Source organism: Ovis aries, chromosome 15 (assembly GCF_016772045.2).
Source record: "Ovis aries strain OAR_USU_Benz2616 breed Rambouillet chromosome 15, ARS-UI_Ramb_v3.0, whole genome shotgun sequence".
NCBI lineage: Eukaryota > Metazoa > Chordata > Mammalia > Artiodactyla > Bovidae > Ovis > Ovis aries.
This window is the reverse complement of record NC_056068.1, coordinates 55,263,864-55,279,849: the sequence shown is the minus strand read 5'-3', so window position 1 is coordinate 55,279,849 and position 15,986 is coordinate 55,263,864. Positions and strand designations below refer to the sequence as shown.

General features: G+C 56.6%; 2 protein-coding genes across 10 annotated transcripts in view; both read right to left on the bottom strand.

Annotated features, from left to right (window-relative positions):
- MYO7A (myosin VIIA) overlaps window positions 1–4,150 on the bottom strand; it is a 111,646-nt gene extending 107,496 nt beyond the window's left edge. For all 6 annotated transcript variants that reach the window (XM_042233290.2, XM_042233289.2, XM_042233291.2 and 3 more), the window contains exons 1-2: window positions 3,908–4,150; window positions 1,812–1,875 (exon numbers count right to left, since the gene is read on the bottom strand). In XM_042233290.2, coding sequence (XP_042089224.1) covers window positions 1,812–1,829 — 18 coding nt within the window. In that variant the 5' untranslated portion in view covers window positions 1,830–1,875; window positions 3,908–4,150. The remainder of the gene's footprint in view (window positions 1–1,811; window positions 1,876–3,907) is intronic.
- Window positions 4,151–6,117: 1,967 nt separating this feature from the next.
- The window catches only part of CAPN5 (calpain 5), a 56,407-nt gene continuing 46,538 nt past the window's right edge, over window positions 6,118–15,986 (bottom strand). For all 4 annotated transcript variants that reach the window (XM_027979566.2, XM_027979567.3, XM_042233293.2 and 1 more), the window contains exons 7-13: window positions 15,603–15,680; window positions 13,984–14,179; window positions 13,196–13,318; window positions 11,840–12,036; window positions 10,610–10,725; window positions 9,972–10,108; window positions 6,118–8,696 (exon numbers count right to left, since the gene is read on the bottom strand). In XM_027979566.2, the coding sequence (XP_027835367.1) occupies window positions 8,514–8,696; window positions 9,972–10,108; window positions 10,610–10,725; window positions 11,840–12,036; window positions 13,196–13,318; window positions 13,984–14,179; window positions 15,603–15,680 (1,030 nt within the window). In that variant the 3' untranslated portion in view covers window positions 6,118–8,513. The remainder of the gene's footprint in view (window positions 8,697–9,971; window positions 10,109–10,609; window positions 10,726–11,839; window positions 12,037–13,195; window positions 13,319–13,983; window positions 14,180–15,602; window positions 15,681–15,986) is intronic.

The following is a 15,986-nucleotide window of genomic DNA, read 5'->3' as shown; positions in this document are numbered from 1 at the left end:
ATCCCAAATAAAGTGAAAGAGAGAAAAGAATGGAAAACACTCATACACAGGAATGCTATTAATATGATTTTAGTAGTAGTCATTGTGGCAGTTAATCTTTTTTGAGCTGAGTCCATCACTGAGCAAGCATTGTCTAGTGTTATCATATTTCATTCTTAAATATCCCTTTGAGGCCTACCTATCATTATGCCCTAGCCCTTCAAACCAAATGAGGGTGTAACCACAATCATTCATTCATTCAGCACAGAGCTCCATCTTTGAGAGGGCTGGTACCAGGGCTGGGAGGCAGTGCGGGGCAGAATGAAGGCTGTCCCCCATTTCTGGGCTCACCAGGAGGCCCCAGTAAGGTAGGGGAAGAAGGTGGAGTATGACCAGACTCTAATGTGGGCAGGACAGGGCTGGGTCCCAAAGGCAGTGGTCACAGTGAGGCCTTAGAATTCAGCCAGGAGATAGGAGACAAGTGCTCCGGATGGGCAAGGGGTGGCAGGAGGAGGGAGGGGGACCTGGGAGGCAGGTGAAAGAAGAAGCACTTTGACTGAACCCCTCGGGGCATTCCATTTTCTCAGCAGTCAGGCTGGCAAAGGAGGTTTTTATCCTTGTTTTGACAGATAAGGAAACTGAGGCTCAGGAAGGCTGAAGGACGCACTCAAAGTCCACTGACTTATCAATAGCAAAGCCCAAGATGAGCTCAAGGCTATGTGCTGGCTGTCTCCCAGAGCTGGGACCTCACTCAGGACCAGAGAAGTAACAGGAATGTGCTTTCTGTGTGAGGGGTGGGCAGAGCCAGGTCCAGGTGAGGTGGGCCAGGGTTTGGGGGCAGGTTGGGGGAGGGTGGCTAGCGAGACAGAGATCTCCTGAGGGAAAACGCCCTTGGGGGCTATGGGTGACCCAAGCCTTTCCTCTGGAGTCTGCAAATGTCCCCATTCACCCATCTCTGCCTGCAGCTCAGTTCCTGGCACCCAGCCACACTCAATGATAGTGACCTTCCCTTCTTTCGGTGGTCTTGGCCATCTCTGACAGTCCTTTGAACAGATTCTCAGGCCCAGGGGCTCTAGAGAGGGTCTACTCCAGCCCCAGGACAGAAGTCTGTCTCTCCCAATCCTACCTTCTCACACGCAAATCCACATACTCACACTCAAACACCCAGCTGCCGGATGAGGCTGCCCATTGGTCCCAGATGGTCCTGGAGGACATGAGGCCACTGGCCAAGCCCCCAAGGGCACACCCCCGCCAGCCCGGGGGCCTGGTGCCAGGCCAACCTGGCTCAGGGCCCACATTCCTGGCTCTGGAGACCAGGAGCTCATTAGAGCCTCAGGCTAGTCACGGGGAAGGGCTGAAGGTCAGAGGCCACTGTGACCCTGGGAAAGAAGACGGGCTGGAGGACTCAGCTAGGGGCAGCACCTCTGCTTCTTCCCCATGTTACCCAGGGGCTGCAGCACCAGCCATGTCACCCCCGCCTCACTGCTCCCCAGGCAGGCTCAAGGCCCTTCCGGGTCTGGCTTCAGGAGACCTGCCAACCTCCTCTTCTCTTTCCCCAAGAGTTTTCCTACATTTGGGCCTTTACTCATGCTGTTCCACTGCCTGGAATACCCAGGGATTTGGAGATATATATAAATAATTTCTGACCAGTGCGGTGAGTGCAATGAGAAAGGGAGGCCCCAGCAGACATCCCAGAGGGAGAAGTTCTAGACTGGGCCTGAGAGAGTCAGGAGAAGTTTCACACCTGGGTTTTGAAGCATAGATGGGAGTTTTTCTAGGGCTGTTCCTGGCATAGAAGGATGAAGGCCTGTGGGGTGAGGGGAAGCACTCACCTGCTGAAGAATCACCATTGTCCTTGGTCAAATGCTTCTGCTGCCCGCCTGGCCAGACACAATTCTGCAGGGGAAGAGACCAGAGCAAGCCTCTGAGCAGGCCAGCCGTGGAAGCACTGGGCCTGCCTGGGGTCACCTGGGCTCTTCCCAAAGCCCCAGCCCCTCCTCCCTCTGGGGAACTCTCCCTGGCTTCTCTCCCTCTGGCCACAGCCCAGCCTGTGTGACCTGAGCCTCTGCCACCGTGACCAGCTCCACTGCCCAGAGCAGCTGAGCTGTTCTCTCACTGCTGTTATTCAAAGATTCCCAAAGGGCTCCTGAGAAGTAGCAAGTGCAGCCGTGTTCACCCAGACATATGCGCAAAGGGGCCCAGAGGAGGACCAAGACTTGCCAAAGGTCACACAGCAGGGCAGGGCAAATTCATGACTAAGACTTGGTCTCTAACCACCCAGCTCAGGGCTGCCCCAGGAGCGCAGGTGACCGGCCCAAGAGGAAGGTCAGACTGGGCATGACCTGCTCATGACAGCCCCTGCCTTCAGGATAGTGAGCCTAATCTCTCTTCCATTTGGCATTTAAGGCCCAGACTGTGCCTCTCAAGCTTGCCTCTCTGCTTTCTTCCTGCCCTACCCTTGCCCTTAGGCCATCCTCAGCACTCACTCTTCCTGAAATATGCCAGCCCTTTTCATACCTCTTGGCCTTTGCATACTCTGGCCCCTCTGCCTGGAACTCAAATTCCTACCTAGGTTTCATGGCACCTCCTCCAGAAAACATTTCCTGACCATCCCCAGGCTGCCAAGAGCTCTGATGTTTCCCTCTGTACAGCCCTGACTAAATGCATTTGCTGTCTGGTCAGGGTCTAACCCACCTCTGCTTCCAAAGTAGGGGAGTGATCCAGGGCAGGGTGTGGGGCTCAGCTGTTACCTCATACAGCCCAGGGCCAGATCCATGGCCAGCTCAGGTAGAACTTGTGGGGCTGAACTTGTGGTGATCAATGTCAACCCCAACCCATAGGCTCTGGCATGAGGCCCCTCTGGTCCCCCGCCTGCCTCCCAGGACGAGAGGATGAGCATCAATTTTTCATAAGGTCCATTCAGAGGCACTGGGGCATTTGATCCTCTACCCATGACACTGCCTGACACCTGAGCCCTGACCCCTGCCCCGGGGCTCCAGGATACAGCAGGCACACTGTCTTTCTGGAGACTGCACTCGGCCTGGGTGCTTGGCTGGGAAGAGAATTCAACAAGGACTGCCCAGCTGTGGTGCTGGGCCTTCATGGCTTTAAGGAGGTGGAAAGGGGTTGTTGAAAGGGAGTAGAATTTAAGGGCCACATGTAAGGAAAAAGCTACAAAATAGACTTTTTTTCCTAAAAATAAAAACTAATCCCTGTTCAAGTTAATTGCTTTTTTTTAAATATAAATTTGTTTTAATTGGAGGCTAATTACAATACTGTATTGGTTTTGCCACACATCAACATGAATCTGCCACGGGTGTACACGTGTTCCCCATCCTGAACCCCCCTCCCTAATTGCTTTTTAATTGACAACAGGGAACAGAGAACTGATTGTACATGTCCATGGAGGAGCAAGAATACTGGAGTGGGTTTCCATGCCCGCCTCCAGGGATCTTCCTGATCCAGGGATCAAACCCGCATCTCTTAGGTCTCTGGTACTGGCAAGCAAGCTCTTTATAATTAGCACCACCTGGGAAGCCCTTACCTGTCCATACCTGGTGCTCAGTTCTACCTGGTCCCCATAACAACCCTGCCTGGTGGGGCTTCATCTCCCATTTCACAGATGGGAAATTTAAGGCACAGACTAAGTGACTTACCCAAGGAGAGAGAGAAAGAGATAGTGGCTGAGAGAGGCCTAAAGAGACAAAGAGTCAGGGGCAGAGGACTCTCTCTGCCACTCCTTCCCCTCACCCCCTGCATGTCATTCCCAGCCTCCCTTCCCGTCCCAGCTCTTGTCAGAGAGATGGCAGAGGGCCCAGACCAGGAGCAAGTGGGGGCAGTAGCTCCAGGTGGCCTGAGCCCCTGAATCCCCCCGAAATTTAGCAAACCTTTCTCCCAGTGCCCAGGAGAGTGAGCAGCCCGTCCTTACCTGGCTTCCAGCTGCCCGGCACCCGCACTGCAGCTGCCCCGTGAGGAGGGCTCAGGAGGCTGGGGCGGGGGGCCTGGGCCAGCCTGCAGACACGCGCCCCCTCCTCTTCGGCCTCACTCTGGGCCTTGCTCTGGGGTCGCTCTGGGTTTTTCACAGCATGACTCTCTCTCTCCCAGCCTCTCCCTTTCTCTCCCGCCCAGGGCAGCTCTCTGGCCAGCCCGGCTGCCCTCTCCTTCCCACTCTGGAGCCTTCCCCCGGGAGGCGGAGTCGGAGGGCCCTCGAAGGTCTGGGTGTCGTGACATCAGCCTGGGAGGCGGGCTGTGCCTCCCAGGGCCCTGGCAGGGAGGACCAGCCACCCCGCTGGGAGGCAGGGTCACCGAGGCCTTTCTCAGCTGTGTGGCTGACCAGTGTGAGGCCAGGCCCGGGGCCCCTCACCTCAACCTCAACTGCCTCCTATCATTTGCAGTAACACCACCACCTGCTCTCAGGAAACCTCGTTCTGATCCTGACTCGGTCACTGATTTGCTGGGTCGGGGCCCTTGCCTGCTCTCTGCTACGCCTGGTTCCTTCTCTGCAAAATGGCTGTGAGAGCAAAGGACCAGCAAGCAGGGAGGGAGGTAGCGAGCCCTGCCTCCTGGCCCTTCCTCCCTGCCCCCAACACACTGCCATTGATTGCCTCAGGCCACTTCCCGAGGGCTCCCCTCAGAGCTGTCCCCCTGAAGCTCATCACTTCACCACTGACCCACAGCTTGTTCTTGGGGGGTAGGGACGGGGGTGCCTGTGGTCACTCAACATCCAGGAAACTTTCTCAAACCAGCTGACTGTGCGACTCAGGCAAATTGAAGTGGAAAATGTCATTTTACAGTAGGGGAGGAGAGTGAAAAAGGAAGAATAGAGTGTTTGCTATTAGCGTCAGGGAAGACAGTGACACCCAGGACTCCCCGCTGGGACCTGGCCCTTGCACTTCAGGGCCCTTAGCCTGCAGCGACCCTGGCAACCGCCCCAGACAAGCAGGCCTCTCCAGGGCCGCTTTGGCCGGGATGAAGGGAGGCGCTCTTTTGAATTCTCTGTAACTGGGATGTGCCTGAGGGAAGGCGCCACCTGGCTACCACCCACGGGATGGTGTAGGGCACCCGGTGTGGAGGGGGGAAACAGTGGCCCAATGGTGCCCCCTGGAGAGCAGGGTTGAGCATCCAGCCTGTGCCTGGAGCAAGTGGGTGGCAACACTGGAACCCAGCCTCTGTGGGGGCTGAGCCCCCTCAACCTGCCGACCCTGACCCCCGAAGACCCCTGGCTGCGGGAGTGTTTGACCAGGAGCCCATGATAGGAGTTGCTCCCGGACCCGATCCCCGCTGCTGGACTCCCACCTGCCGTCTGGGGAGGTTCCTCTTGGTACATAGCACCCCCCTAATCATCTCTTGCCAAGCTTCCCAGAGTGGGCGGGCAATGGGTGTCAGCCTCACACCGATGGGAAAATTGAGCCCTGGAGAGGAAATGGTGCTCCAGGCAGAGTGCAGGGATGGAGGGAAGCAGTGAGGAAGGGGATGAGGGGTCGGGCATGTGTTTCTCTCCAGACGCTGTGTAGCTACACCTCAGAATCCACCAGGGGCCAGGCACTAAGCTAAGGTGGGCACCTCATTCACCATGTCCTTCTCTCCGTCTTAGGGGGAAATATTGGTCTTAATTCAGTTATTTCTCTCTTGTTCCCCTCCCTCAACCCAGTCACAAAGTTCTGTCCATTCTATCTCCATAACGTACCCGGTTTCTCCTCACTGCCAGCCCAGGCTTTCTGGCTTGAGCTGCCAGCATCTTCCCCCCAACAGCCTCCACTCTGGTCCACCCCCCATCTGTGCCCCCACAAGCCCATCTTTTTGGCCTCCTTCACGCAATTGCCCCCAGCAGGCTCCCACACCACCTCGCCACTCATTCTGTGCCCCTCCTCAGTCTGTAGGCTGCCCCACAGAAGGCACTGTGACTGTCTCCCTGCACCCCCAGTGCCCAAGACAGACGTGGAAGAAGGCCAGGTGAAGGGACAACTGAGTGATTCCTATGACGGCAACCCCAAGTCCCCCCTGGGGAGCGAGGGAGAACAGGGCCCAGCCTCAGCTCCAACTACCTCATGAGACTCTCAGCCCAGAGGACAGTCCCCCAGGCCCAGGCAACGTCCTCTTCACTGTCATTCCAGGGACAAAGACACAGGCAGGCCTCTCTGGAATCGTGGTAACATTTATTCTGAGAACAGAACAGGTCTCCACTCACCTGACCCTGAGCTCGGCCCTGAGGGGTGAGTCAGGGTGGCACAGAAGTCACCCAGGTGGCACCCAAGTCAGGGTGGCACAGAGCAGGGGCCCCACCCATCTTCAAATGGGGACTTGAGGCCCCCGGGAGCTGCAGGGTGCACCAAGCAAGCAGAGCAGCTGCTCTCCCCACCCAACCTCCAGCCCCAGCCTGAAAGACCTCCATCTTCACATACCCAGGCCCCAGGACCTTCTGGGACCCAGATCATCACACAGCCAGGAGCCAGCCTGGCCCACCCAGAAGGGTGGGGAGCAAGGGCAGGACTGCTGAGCCAGTTGTTTGAGAAGGGGGCAGGGGTCAGAGCCCAGCCCCCAGGCAGAAGCCCATGCAGATCACCCAGGTGGCCCTGGGTTCCCCCATAGCCCAGGTGCACGTGGCTGAGCAAAGACCCACGTGTGGGCCCCGGAATTCCCAGGCTGGCTTGTCTGGCCCTCGCCTCTCTATCCGACTCTCGAATCTTCCTTTCCAGTAGATATTGAGAAGTGGCAATTACATGACCGTGTATAGTGCATACGCATACAGAGATACACAGAGAAAGGGTACTGTTTTGCCCTTATTCAGCACTTGTTAGGAAGAGTGCTGACAAATGAGAATTATTGGCCCCATTTTGCAGAAGGGGGAAATCGAGGCACAGGAGGTTTAAGCAACTTGCTCCTGGTCACACACAAAGTCCTCACCCTAGGCTCAGGTTCAGGAAAAGGAATCCTCTTGTTCTCCTGGTCCTTCAGTTCCTGGCCCCTCCCATGTCCCAGGACCAGGACACAGGGGCAGAGTGGGCCGGAGAAGGAGGCAAAGTCAGGGATCCAACAGATCCAGCCAGGACACTGCACCAAAGAGCCAGATCTGGAGCCAAAAAGTCAGGTTTCCCTGAAGGAATTCCCAGCAAGGCCACAGGAACTCCCCATCTTGAATCAACTGGACTTTTTCATTTACATCACCTGGTCTGGAGCCCAAGAAGGACACAGAAGAGACCCAAAACTGGCCACAGCCCTAACACTCTAAGAACACAGCTGACGCCGGTTGGCAAAACATCCCAGTACAAACCCCTGTCTTCTTCATCCACCTCCAGACCTCCTCTGAGAAGGTATGACCTCGCCCACTTCCCTCCCTAAGCAGATCAAAATAAAATCAGAGGATCACAGGAAGTGGAGTTTAAGAAGAAAAAAGGGTTCAGGCTTTCAGTTTTCCTTTAAAAACCCCTGGTTAAAATTGAGAGTTAAAACGGAAAGAATATAAAACACTGAGGACTAAAAGGAGCATTTTGGTCCAGGCAGCAAGAGGGTTATGGCTCCTCAGCCGCGTTTTTGGGGGGAATGTTGGCAGAGGTTCCTCTGGTCAGGAAGTGGATTTACCATCTCCTGAGCCCTGCAGGATGGAAACCACCACCCCAGAGCCTCTGCCCTGAGGAAAAGCCCAGGTCTTGCAGCATAGTGTGCCCTGGGAGCATGTGCCCCATGCCCCCCTCCACCTGCTGGCCCACTACACCAGACACACTCCTTCCCACATCAGGGCAGTGGGGGTAGGACACCCTTCCTCGACACCACCGCCACCGCCTCTCCAGGGACCCTAAGCCAGAGGCTGGGAAGGAGACGGAACCTAGGAGAAGGCGACGGCAGCCCCTCCAGGCATCTGCCTCCAAGAGGACCTGAGAGCGGGTGGACAGGCCCAGGACGCCGCCAGGCCTCGCGGGGCTGTGGGGAGGGCCTGGCTCCGTCCGGGGCCGCACGGATGCTGTTTACTCATTTGGCAAATCCCCTTTGAATGAATGAACGACAGGCAGGTGCGTGGGTAGGACTGGAGATCGGACAGATGTCACCTGCTCACTTCTCCAATTCCAGCCTGAGCAGGAACCCAAGAGCCCAGCAGCTTTTCATGGTGGCTAGAAGGTGACAGAGACAGCAAGTCTGGGACACAGGGGCAGGCCCTGGGGACACATGGGACAAGGGTGGGCCTGTGGGGATGTGGCAGTTCGTGTGTAAACAAGTGACATCTTGGCACTCCGTTGGCGGACAGCAGGGCCTTGGAAAAAGGTTTTCAATGGACAGAGTCCCTTAGCCATGGTGGCAGTTGGGGTAGGGGGGCGCTATTTTAAATCTCAGGCAAGAAGACTCCTCCATGAGAAGGGAATGCTTTGGGGTCCTTGGGACACTAAGGCCCAGAGCGGGGCAGAGACCTCCCAAGGTCACAGAGCAGGTCAGTGCAAAGGTGGGAAAAGGACCCCGGTGTCCTGCTCCCAGGCTAGTCCCTGGCCAGGCTGGGGACATGCAGAAGGTGATGAGAGCTGCAGGTGCAGGTAGGTTTTCGGGTATCAGACGGCCGTGAGGGAGGCACTGCTGAGCACGCGCACGGCAACGGTGCCCGGCAGGTCGCTGGGCTGCCGGCTGTTGCGGTCCCGGAGGTGGAGGGTGTGCAGGGCCTGGAGGTCGTCCGCGTTGGCTTTCAGGTGCACCTGGCCCAGGAACTCGTCTTTCAAGACTCGGTGGTTCCAGATCTGGAAAGAGACAGAGGATGGTGCGGGGTCATCACTGAGGAGAGGAGTATGAGTCTGTGTGGGTGCAGCAACAGCAGCAGAGCCTTGAGTCTCCTTCCTGCGGCGCAAGATGGGCCAAGGAAAAGGAGGCCTGCACCGCCTCTGCCTCACCAGGGACCTGGGCAAGGCTGCGCCCCTTCCGGAGCCTCTGGCTTCCTCCCATCCATCAAAGCTCCCTTCCATGTATAAAGTCTGTCACTATTAGCTCTGCTGTTGACCTTGGGTGACCTTGGACAAATGATACACCCCCTGCTCTGGTTTCCCCATCTTTAGTATGAGGGTTGGATCAGTGGCCCCTACGGGTCCTTTCAACCCCAACATTTATGGGTCTGTGATTAGATCCAGTGGGACCCAGTGCAGTAGCTTCCCCAGGGTCCCCAGGCATTTGTGTACAGCTGGTTTCTCACCCAGAGAGATGCTGGCCTGGGTCTTGGGGACAGGGCTTCCTGTCAATGAGCTCAGAATCATGGCCACCTTGGCCTGAGAGGGTAAGGAAGCACAGGCCCAGAACCCTGGCTTTCTTTTTTTATTTTTTAATTTTGTCATTTACTTATTTTTGGTTGTGCTGGGTCTTCATTGCTGCATGGGTTTTTCTCTAGCTGCAGCGAGCGGGGATTACTCTCTAGTTATGCCGTGCAGGCTTCTTTGCAGTGCCTTCTCTTGTTGTGGAACACAGGCTCTAGGGTGCTCAGGTTTCCGCAAGTCTCAGCCCCCAGGCTCTAGAGCACAGGCTCAGCAGTTGCGGCACACAGGCTTAGTTGCTCCGCAGCATGTGGGATCTTCCTGGACCAGAGACTGAACCTGTCTCCTGCTTTGGCAAGCAGATTCTTTACCACTGAACCACCAGGAAGCCCCAGGACGCTGGCTTTCTGATCCTCTGCTCTCAGGCAACAGCCACCCCCTCCATCTGCCGCCTGGGGAATTTAAGGAACAACTCCCAAGGCTTTGGGGCAAGGTGGGCAGAGATGACCACTGTCTGTGGCTGGGAGACTGACCCTGCTGTGTCCCACAATCACTCCAGCTTATCCACCCCATTCACCCAGCCCACGGAGGGGACTCCAGGGCTCCAGGAGGGACAGGCAGGAGAATTCTCAAGGCCACACCAGGTCAGGCACAGAGCAGGAACAAGAACCCAGCGTTCCTGCCAGTGGAACGCTGCCACACTGAGCTCAGCCATTCTGAGCGGGGAAACATGAGGCCGGGAGCCCAGGAGGGACACCAGACAGGACGGCTCACCTGCACAGTGATGGGCTGGCTTGGCTTCTTGCGGTAGAAGACGCCTTTCACATCATACTCGGGTGTCGAGGTGCCCTTCTGCACGGCCGAGCGGACTTTGTCCCCCTCACACTTGATGATCACGTAAGAGTTAGCCCCTGTAAGAGGGAGTGGGCAATGGGGTGAGGGTAGGGGCTGGGGCAGGGCCCGGATGAGACAGAACTCTGGAATCAGAAGCCTGGGCTCATGTTTTCAGAAGAAGGGAGACCAGAGCCTGGCCAACTCCCTAACTACCAGAGATAAGAAGGGGTACACTGGTTATCTCTGGCCTCCATACCTTTACCAAGGCTGTTCCCCCTTCCCAGAGCACCAGGTTTCATACCTTAACATCTCCATGACCTGTAGAAAGGCCACTTCCTCTAGGAAGCCTTCCCTGAACCCTCCCTCCCAGCTGCCTGATCCTACATCTGACTGCCCCACACACTGAAGACTGCCCATGGGCAGGTGGCAGAGCCTGCTCCACTCAATGTGCCCAGCTTCATCCCAAGGCTGGGCCCAAAGTGGATGTCAGGAAAGCTTTCTCATTCAGTAAGAGCAGGAGAGCTATGGAGGCTGTCTGTGGCTGGGGAACAAGGGCTGGGGGCTTTCTGCAAGCTCACCTGTCGGGGAGTCTTTGAGACCTGCGGCCCCCAAGACGTGTACCTGGGTCACCTGCTGGGGATAGCCACACAGGGAGCTCCAGCAGGTGCGGGGAGGCTCATCCAGGCGCAGCTCCCTGGTGTGGAGCAGAGGAGAAGAAGTGGGAGGTGATGGAGAGGAACCAGGAAGGCAGAAAGTCAGGGGATTCGAGAGGGCGAGGCAAGGGCAGGAGCAGTGCTGAGTCCACGCAATGCTGGACTCAGGCAAACAAATCCCCGTCAGCTTCCTGCGGCTGCATCCTGCCCCCGGGGTATCCCCTCCTCCCCCAGGGAAAAGCAGTGTGCTATGCATTACGGAGTGCCAAGCACTCTGCTGGGATGGAGCACGTATTGTTTCTAATCCTCATAAAGCCCTGAGAGCTAGGTAACTATTAGGCCCATTTTACACACTAGGAAGCATCAGGCTCACTGGGCTTCCCTGGTGAATCAGATGGTAAATAATCAGGCTGCAAATACAGGAGATTGGAATTCGACCCCTAGACTGGGAAGATCTCCTGGAGAAAGGAATGACTACACACTCTAATGATATTCTTGCCTGGAAAAATCCCATGGACAGAGAAGCCTGGCAGGCTACAGTGCATAGGGTCTCATAGAGTCAGACACAACTGAGTGACTCACATTTACTTACTTAGGCTCACTGGGGAAAAGGGCTTGCCCACACAGCACAGACTGGCCGGACCGAGGTCCACTCATTCCACAGGCTGCCTCCCCAGTCTGGGATGTGGGACTCTGGGCTGCCTACTAGGTGGGAGGGCAGTGCGGGGACGCACAGGGATGCACCGAGGCAAGCTTGGGGGTGGTTTCAGGGTCTACCTAGTAGGACTCTTCCACTAGCTGCATGACCTTAGAAACCCACCCCCAACCTCAATCCCCCATTCTGATCTGTAAAATGGAGGGGTCAGACCTCCCACCCAGGGTTCAAGAAAAGCAAACAACATGAGTGAAAGCTTCTTTGTAAACTGTGAAGAGCTGTGCACACGTGAGCAGCTGTTCCTTCACGTGGATGAGAGAGGCTGGGATAGGGAGGAGAGAAAGGCAAAAGAGATGGGTGCTGATGTCAGCCCAGGGAGGCTGGAGGCCCAGGCTTCACGCCTTGGGACGACACTGAACATGTCTGGGCTGCATATGGTGGGTCAGCCTGGAGTGGCCCTGGGCCTGGCCAACCCTGGCCCCCGGCTGGCCCCCACGCACCGGCAGTTGGCGGGCACATCAGTGAAGACTCGGAGCAGGAACTCGCCAGTGTGGCCTGGCTCGAAGGTGGTGGGGATGATGACGTAGCGGCCCTCGGGCTGCTCCGTGCGCAGGAAGACACTGCGGGAGTTGATGTAGATGGAGCTGGCGGCCCGGTGCTGCAGGCTGTGCATACGGTACTGGCGGTTCTCCTCCACCTGCCGGGGGCGGAAGCACTGGGTCTCAAAGAGCCCCCCTCTCATCCCACCCTGCATCTCTCATCTCCGCCCCCCTCGATGACCAGAATAGGCAAATCTACAGTCAGAAGTAGACCAGCCTCTGCCTAGGGCTGGGGGGCCGGTGGGGGGGCCAGGTGGATAACTCTGGGTAATGTCGACTAAAGGGCGTGAGGTTTTTTTGCAGGTGATGAAAGTGTCTTAAAGTTGATGGTGGTGATGGCCGCCCAACTCTATGAATACACTTTAAATGAGTGAATCATGTGGTCTGCGAATTACATCTCATGAAGCTGTTAGGGTGGGAGGCAGTGGCAATGGGAATCCCCCTGGTGACAATGTCCGTGGGGTTTCTGGCATCATAACAGAACCAAGTAGCACTGTCTGTCTAGGTCACAGCATGTGTCCAGAAATGACATCACCAGCTTATAGGATATGCTAGACCATTTCATTCCTGGAATAAGCACCATGATAAGCTACAGTCACATCAGCAAAGGTCATGCCACGTCAAAGTCACAATATTAGCACACAGGGAGTGTCCCAACACACTGACATGAACAAACTGTCATAATACGACCCAGCATACCAAAGGCCAGGGCCTCAACTCAGGCCATGGATTTAACAGGTACACATAATTTCACTGGGTTCTTGGTGTCTGGCAGGCCCACACTGTCCGTCTATGCTGAGTGTCATCACACACGGGGCATCACAACATGTGGAAGGTCTCGGGGCCCGGGCCAGGGAGCGGCCGGTGGGAACCCTACCTGGCTCTGCCCAGGGTGCCTCCTCCCAGTGCCCAGCAAGGCCTCCGACTCAGGGGGACCAGAGCCCTGAGGGAGGGAGCAATGTGGGGCCTCCCAGAGCCTAGCCCCAACTGCCAGCAATCCTCCCCTTTCCTGTCCAGACAGCCTGTGGTTCTGGGGCAGGAAGAAGTCAGGCTGCAAGTTCCCATGGGGCCAATGCAAGGCAGGCTGGGCATCTGTGGGGACCGAGACAGGACCCGTGTCACAGCATACCCAGGGCATCAGCCAACGTGTCCAGGGTGACACGGTGAGGTCAGAGGCCAAAGTGTTCCAGAAAGTTCTCCCCTAGGCCCAGGTAGCTCAGACTCTCCTCGCCCAGAGCAGGCGTGCAGTGGCCTCACCTTGTAGATGTCGAAGCCAATCGCCAGATTTTCACCCTTGCCATCCCGGCGGGTGGACTGTTTTGGCCGCTGCTGGATGCAAATCAGCACTTCATCTTCTGGCTTTTTGACATCAAAGATGTACTGTGGGTGGGGCAGAGAAAGAAGGACATGTAGTGAGACCTTATCCAAGAAGATGGGCTAGCTGGCTCCAGAAGCTGTGTGTGCTTGGGCGAGTCACATCACCTCTCTGAGCCTGAGTCCCTCATCTGTGAGATGGGCTGACAATGCCCAACCCTGCATGTGCGGTGGGAGGACTCGGGGAAATGATGGATGCTCAGCGTCAAGACTTTAAGACTTCATTGAGCAGTTGGTACTCAACGAAGGCACACCAAGAGTGAGGACTAGGTGGGTTCCAGGGTCATGACCAGGGAGGCTGCAGAGGAGGGTCCCTGTGGGGAGTCAGCCTGGCTGAGTTCTCCCAGAAGGAGCAGCACTGTGTGTGGAAACAAGGGATCTGAGCCTGAGCTCAGCCTCTAAATAAAATGTCCCTATAGCTCTTGTCAGGACACTCATTAGTCCTCCGGGCCTGTTTCCTCGTCTTGACCATATGCAGGTCAGATCATGAGGTTGGGGGTGACAGGACCACCCAGACACGCCCATCCAACCCCACTGTACAAACAGATGTGCTGAGATCCATGGAGGGACAGGGATGTACCCAGGGTCACACAGGAGGCCACGGCAGGACTTTGGTGGGGGCCCCACAGCTGCTCGAGGGGCGGTGGGCGGGGGTCCCCAGGGAGGCCCACCTGCGGGTTCTGGAAGAAGGTGTCCTTGTGGTTGATGCAGCCCCCGCTTCGGTTCTGCAGTGGGTCCTCGTGCCGCGTCCAGGCGCCACGCAGCCGGGCCTCCTCCCACGTCTTGTGGATGCTCAGGTAAGACGTGTTGATCAGACGGCACTTGATGATATCCGTGAAGTAGCGGCACAAGTCCTCAAAGGTCATCCTGGGTGTGGCAAGGGGCTGAGCCGGCCGGGCCCCTTCCCCGCCAGCTACCCACTCGCCCCACACCCTCTGGACCATGGCCCACACAAGCGCAGACGTGGCTTCACAGGGACCCTTCACGTCTCCTGTGGCCTCAGTCTGCTGCTTTGTAAAATGGCATCAATCTAACAGCAGCCGCCTACTTCACAGAGTTTGCACAGGAGCTAAGCGATGCAATAAAAACACGTAGTACAACTTCTGGCAGAAGGGAGTTGGCAAAGGCTGGCTGTTACAACCATTACTAATACGAATGACTGATACGTACAGCCCTCTACAGTTTCTAAAGCATATTTCCATCCATTATGGTCGACAGCTAGTGGTATGAACCCTTGCCAGGTGAGCTGCAGCGACCAGGATGTTGCCACCCCTCCAGGAGCCTGGGTGGGAGGAGGGGAAGGGCCCACCCCCCTTCAAGTGTGCACAAACATGAGAATATGCACATATATGCATCAAGGGTGAAGATATATAAGAAAGGCCTTATGAAAAATTCTTTCCATTCCCGATGAGGGTTTTCTACTGTTGTTTTAATTCAACTGGCCCCTGAGCCAGACTGGACGAAGTGGATCTCATCCACAGGAGCCCAGACCAGAGGACCTAGGGGGGCCTCCTGCAGCAGCTCTCCTAACACCTGCAAGAGGGGACCTCACTAGGGTGCCAGGATCACTGCCATCTACCTCTGGGTCTGCCTGGAGCCCTCATAGCATCTCCCACACACAGGGTACCCTGTACCCCTCCAGGAAGTGGCTCAGTCTCCAAATAAAGTGTCCTGCTGAAGACAGACACTGAGCCTAGCATACAGCCAGGGCTAAATGTAGAATGAATGAATGCAACGGTGAATGAATGCAGGAATCATGAATATGCTCTTTAAGCCAGGCTGTTATGATCTTCCCAGCCCACCTGCCTTGCCTTCCTGAACTCACTCTCCCCAAACCCAAGCATGCTCTGTTGCCTCTGGGCTGGGTCTCCACAAGGCTCCTTTGCACCCTGAGTCTTAGCTCCTCTGTGAGGCCTCTCCTCTTCCTACCTGCTCTTGGCATCAGGCAGCCATGTGCCCTACGTCCTCTGGTCGATTGCCCACTAGTACCTGGTCTAGTACCCTGGTCTACATGCCGAGGGCTCCACCTGAGTACCAGAGCAGCCCAGGGTCCCCTGAGGTGGGAAGTGGGGAACTATGGGGAGAAAATGGTCCATTCTGCCCAATTCACTTCACAGAAGCAGAAACAGGCCCAGAGATGCCGTGACTTGTCCAAGGTCACACGACAAGTTGACCATGAGGCATTGGCTAGAGCTCTGACTCCTGCCATCCTGTCCAGCGCTCCCTGCCTGGCACACAGGAGGGTCCCCTCTCAACCCTGGACACCTACCCTGGGCAAGGGCACACTCACCAGAACTCGCCGTCATCCTGCACGGTCACACCCAACTTCTCCCGCTCACTCTTGCTCACCTTCTGCCACTCCTCTGAGCTGGGATGTGAGTACAGGGAGGCAAGAGTGGAGAGGATCAGAGGAGGAACCCCAGCAGAGCCTCCTTGGCAAGGGACAGGAGGCACGAGGGATGGCTCAGCAATAGGCTTCCATCAGTGTGGATGGTCGGGGGCACAGGGCCATGCCCAGTCCCTCTTCAAGAAGCCTTCTCTGCCCACTCTTGCAGGTAACTGTGGGCTGCCAGGACCTGGGAGGTCTGGGAGCCAAGCTTCAGGCTCAGGGAGAAGGGGGAGCTGACTCTCAATGAAGGGAGCTCCTTCAGTGGGGGTCTGGGCTCCACTCCTC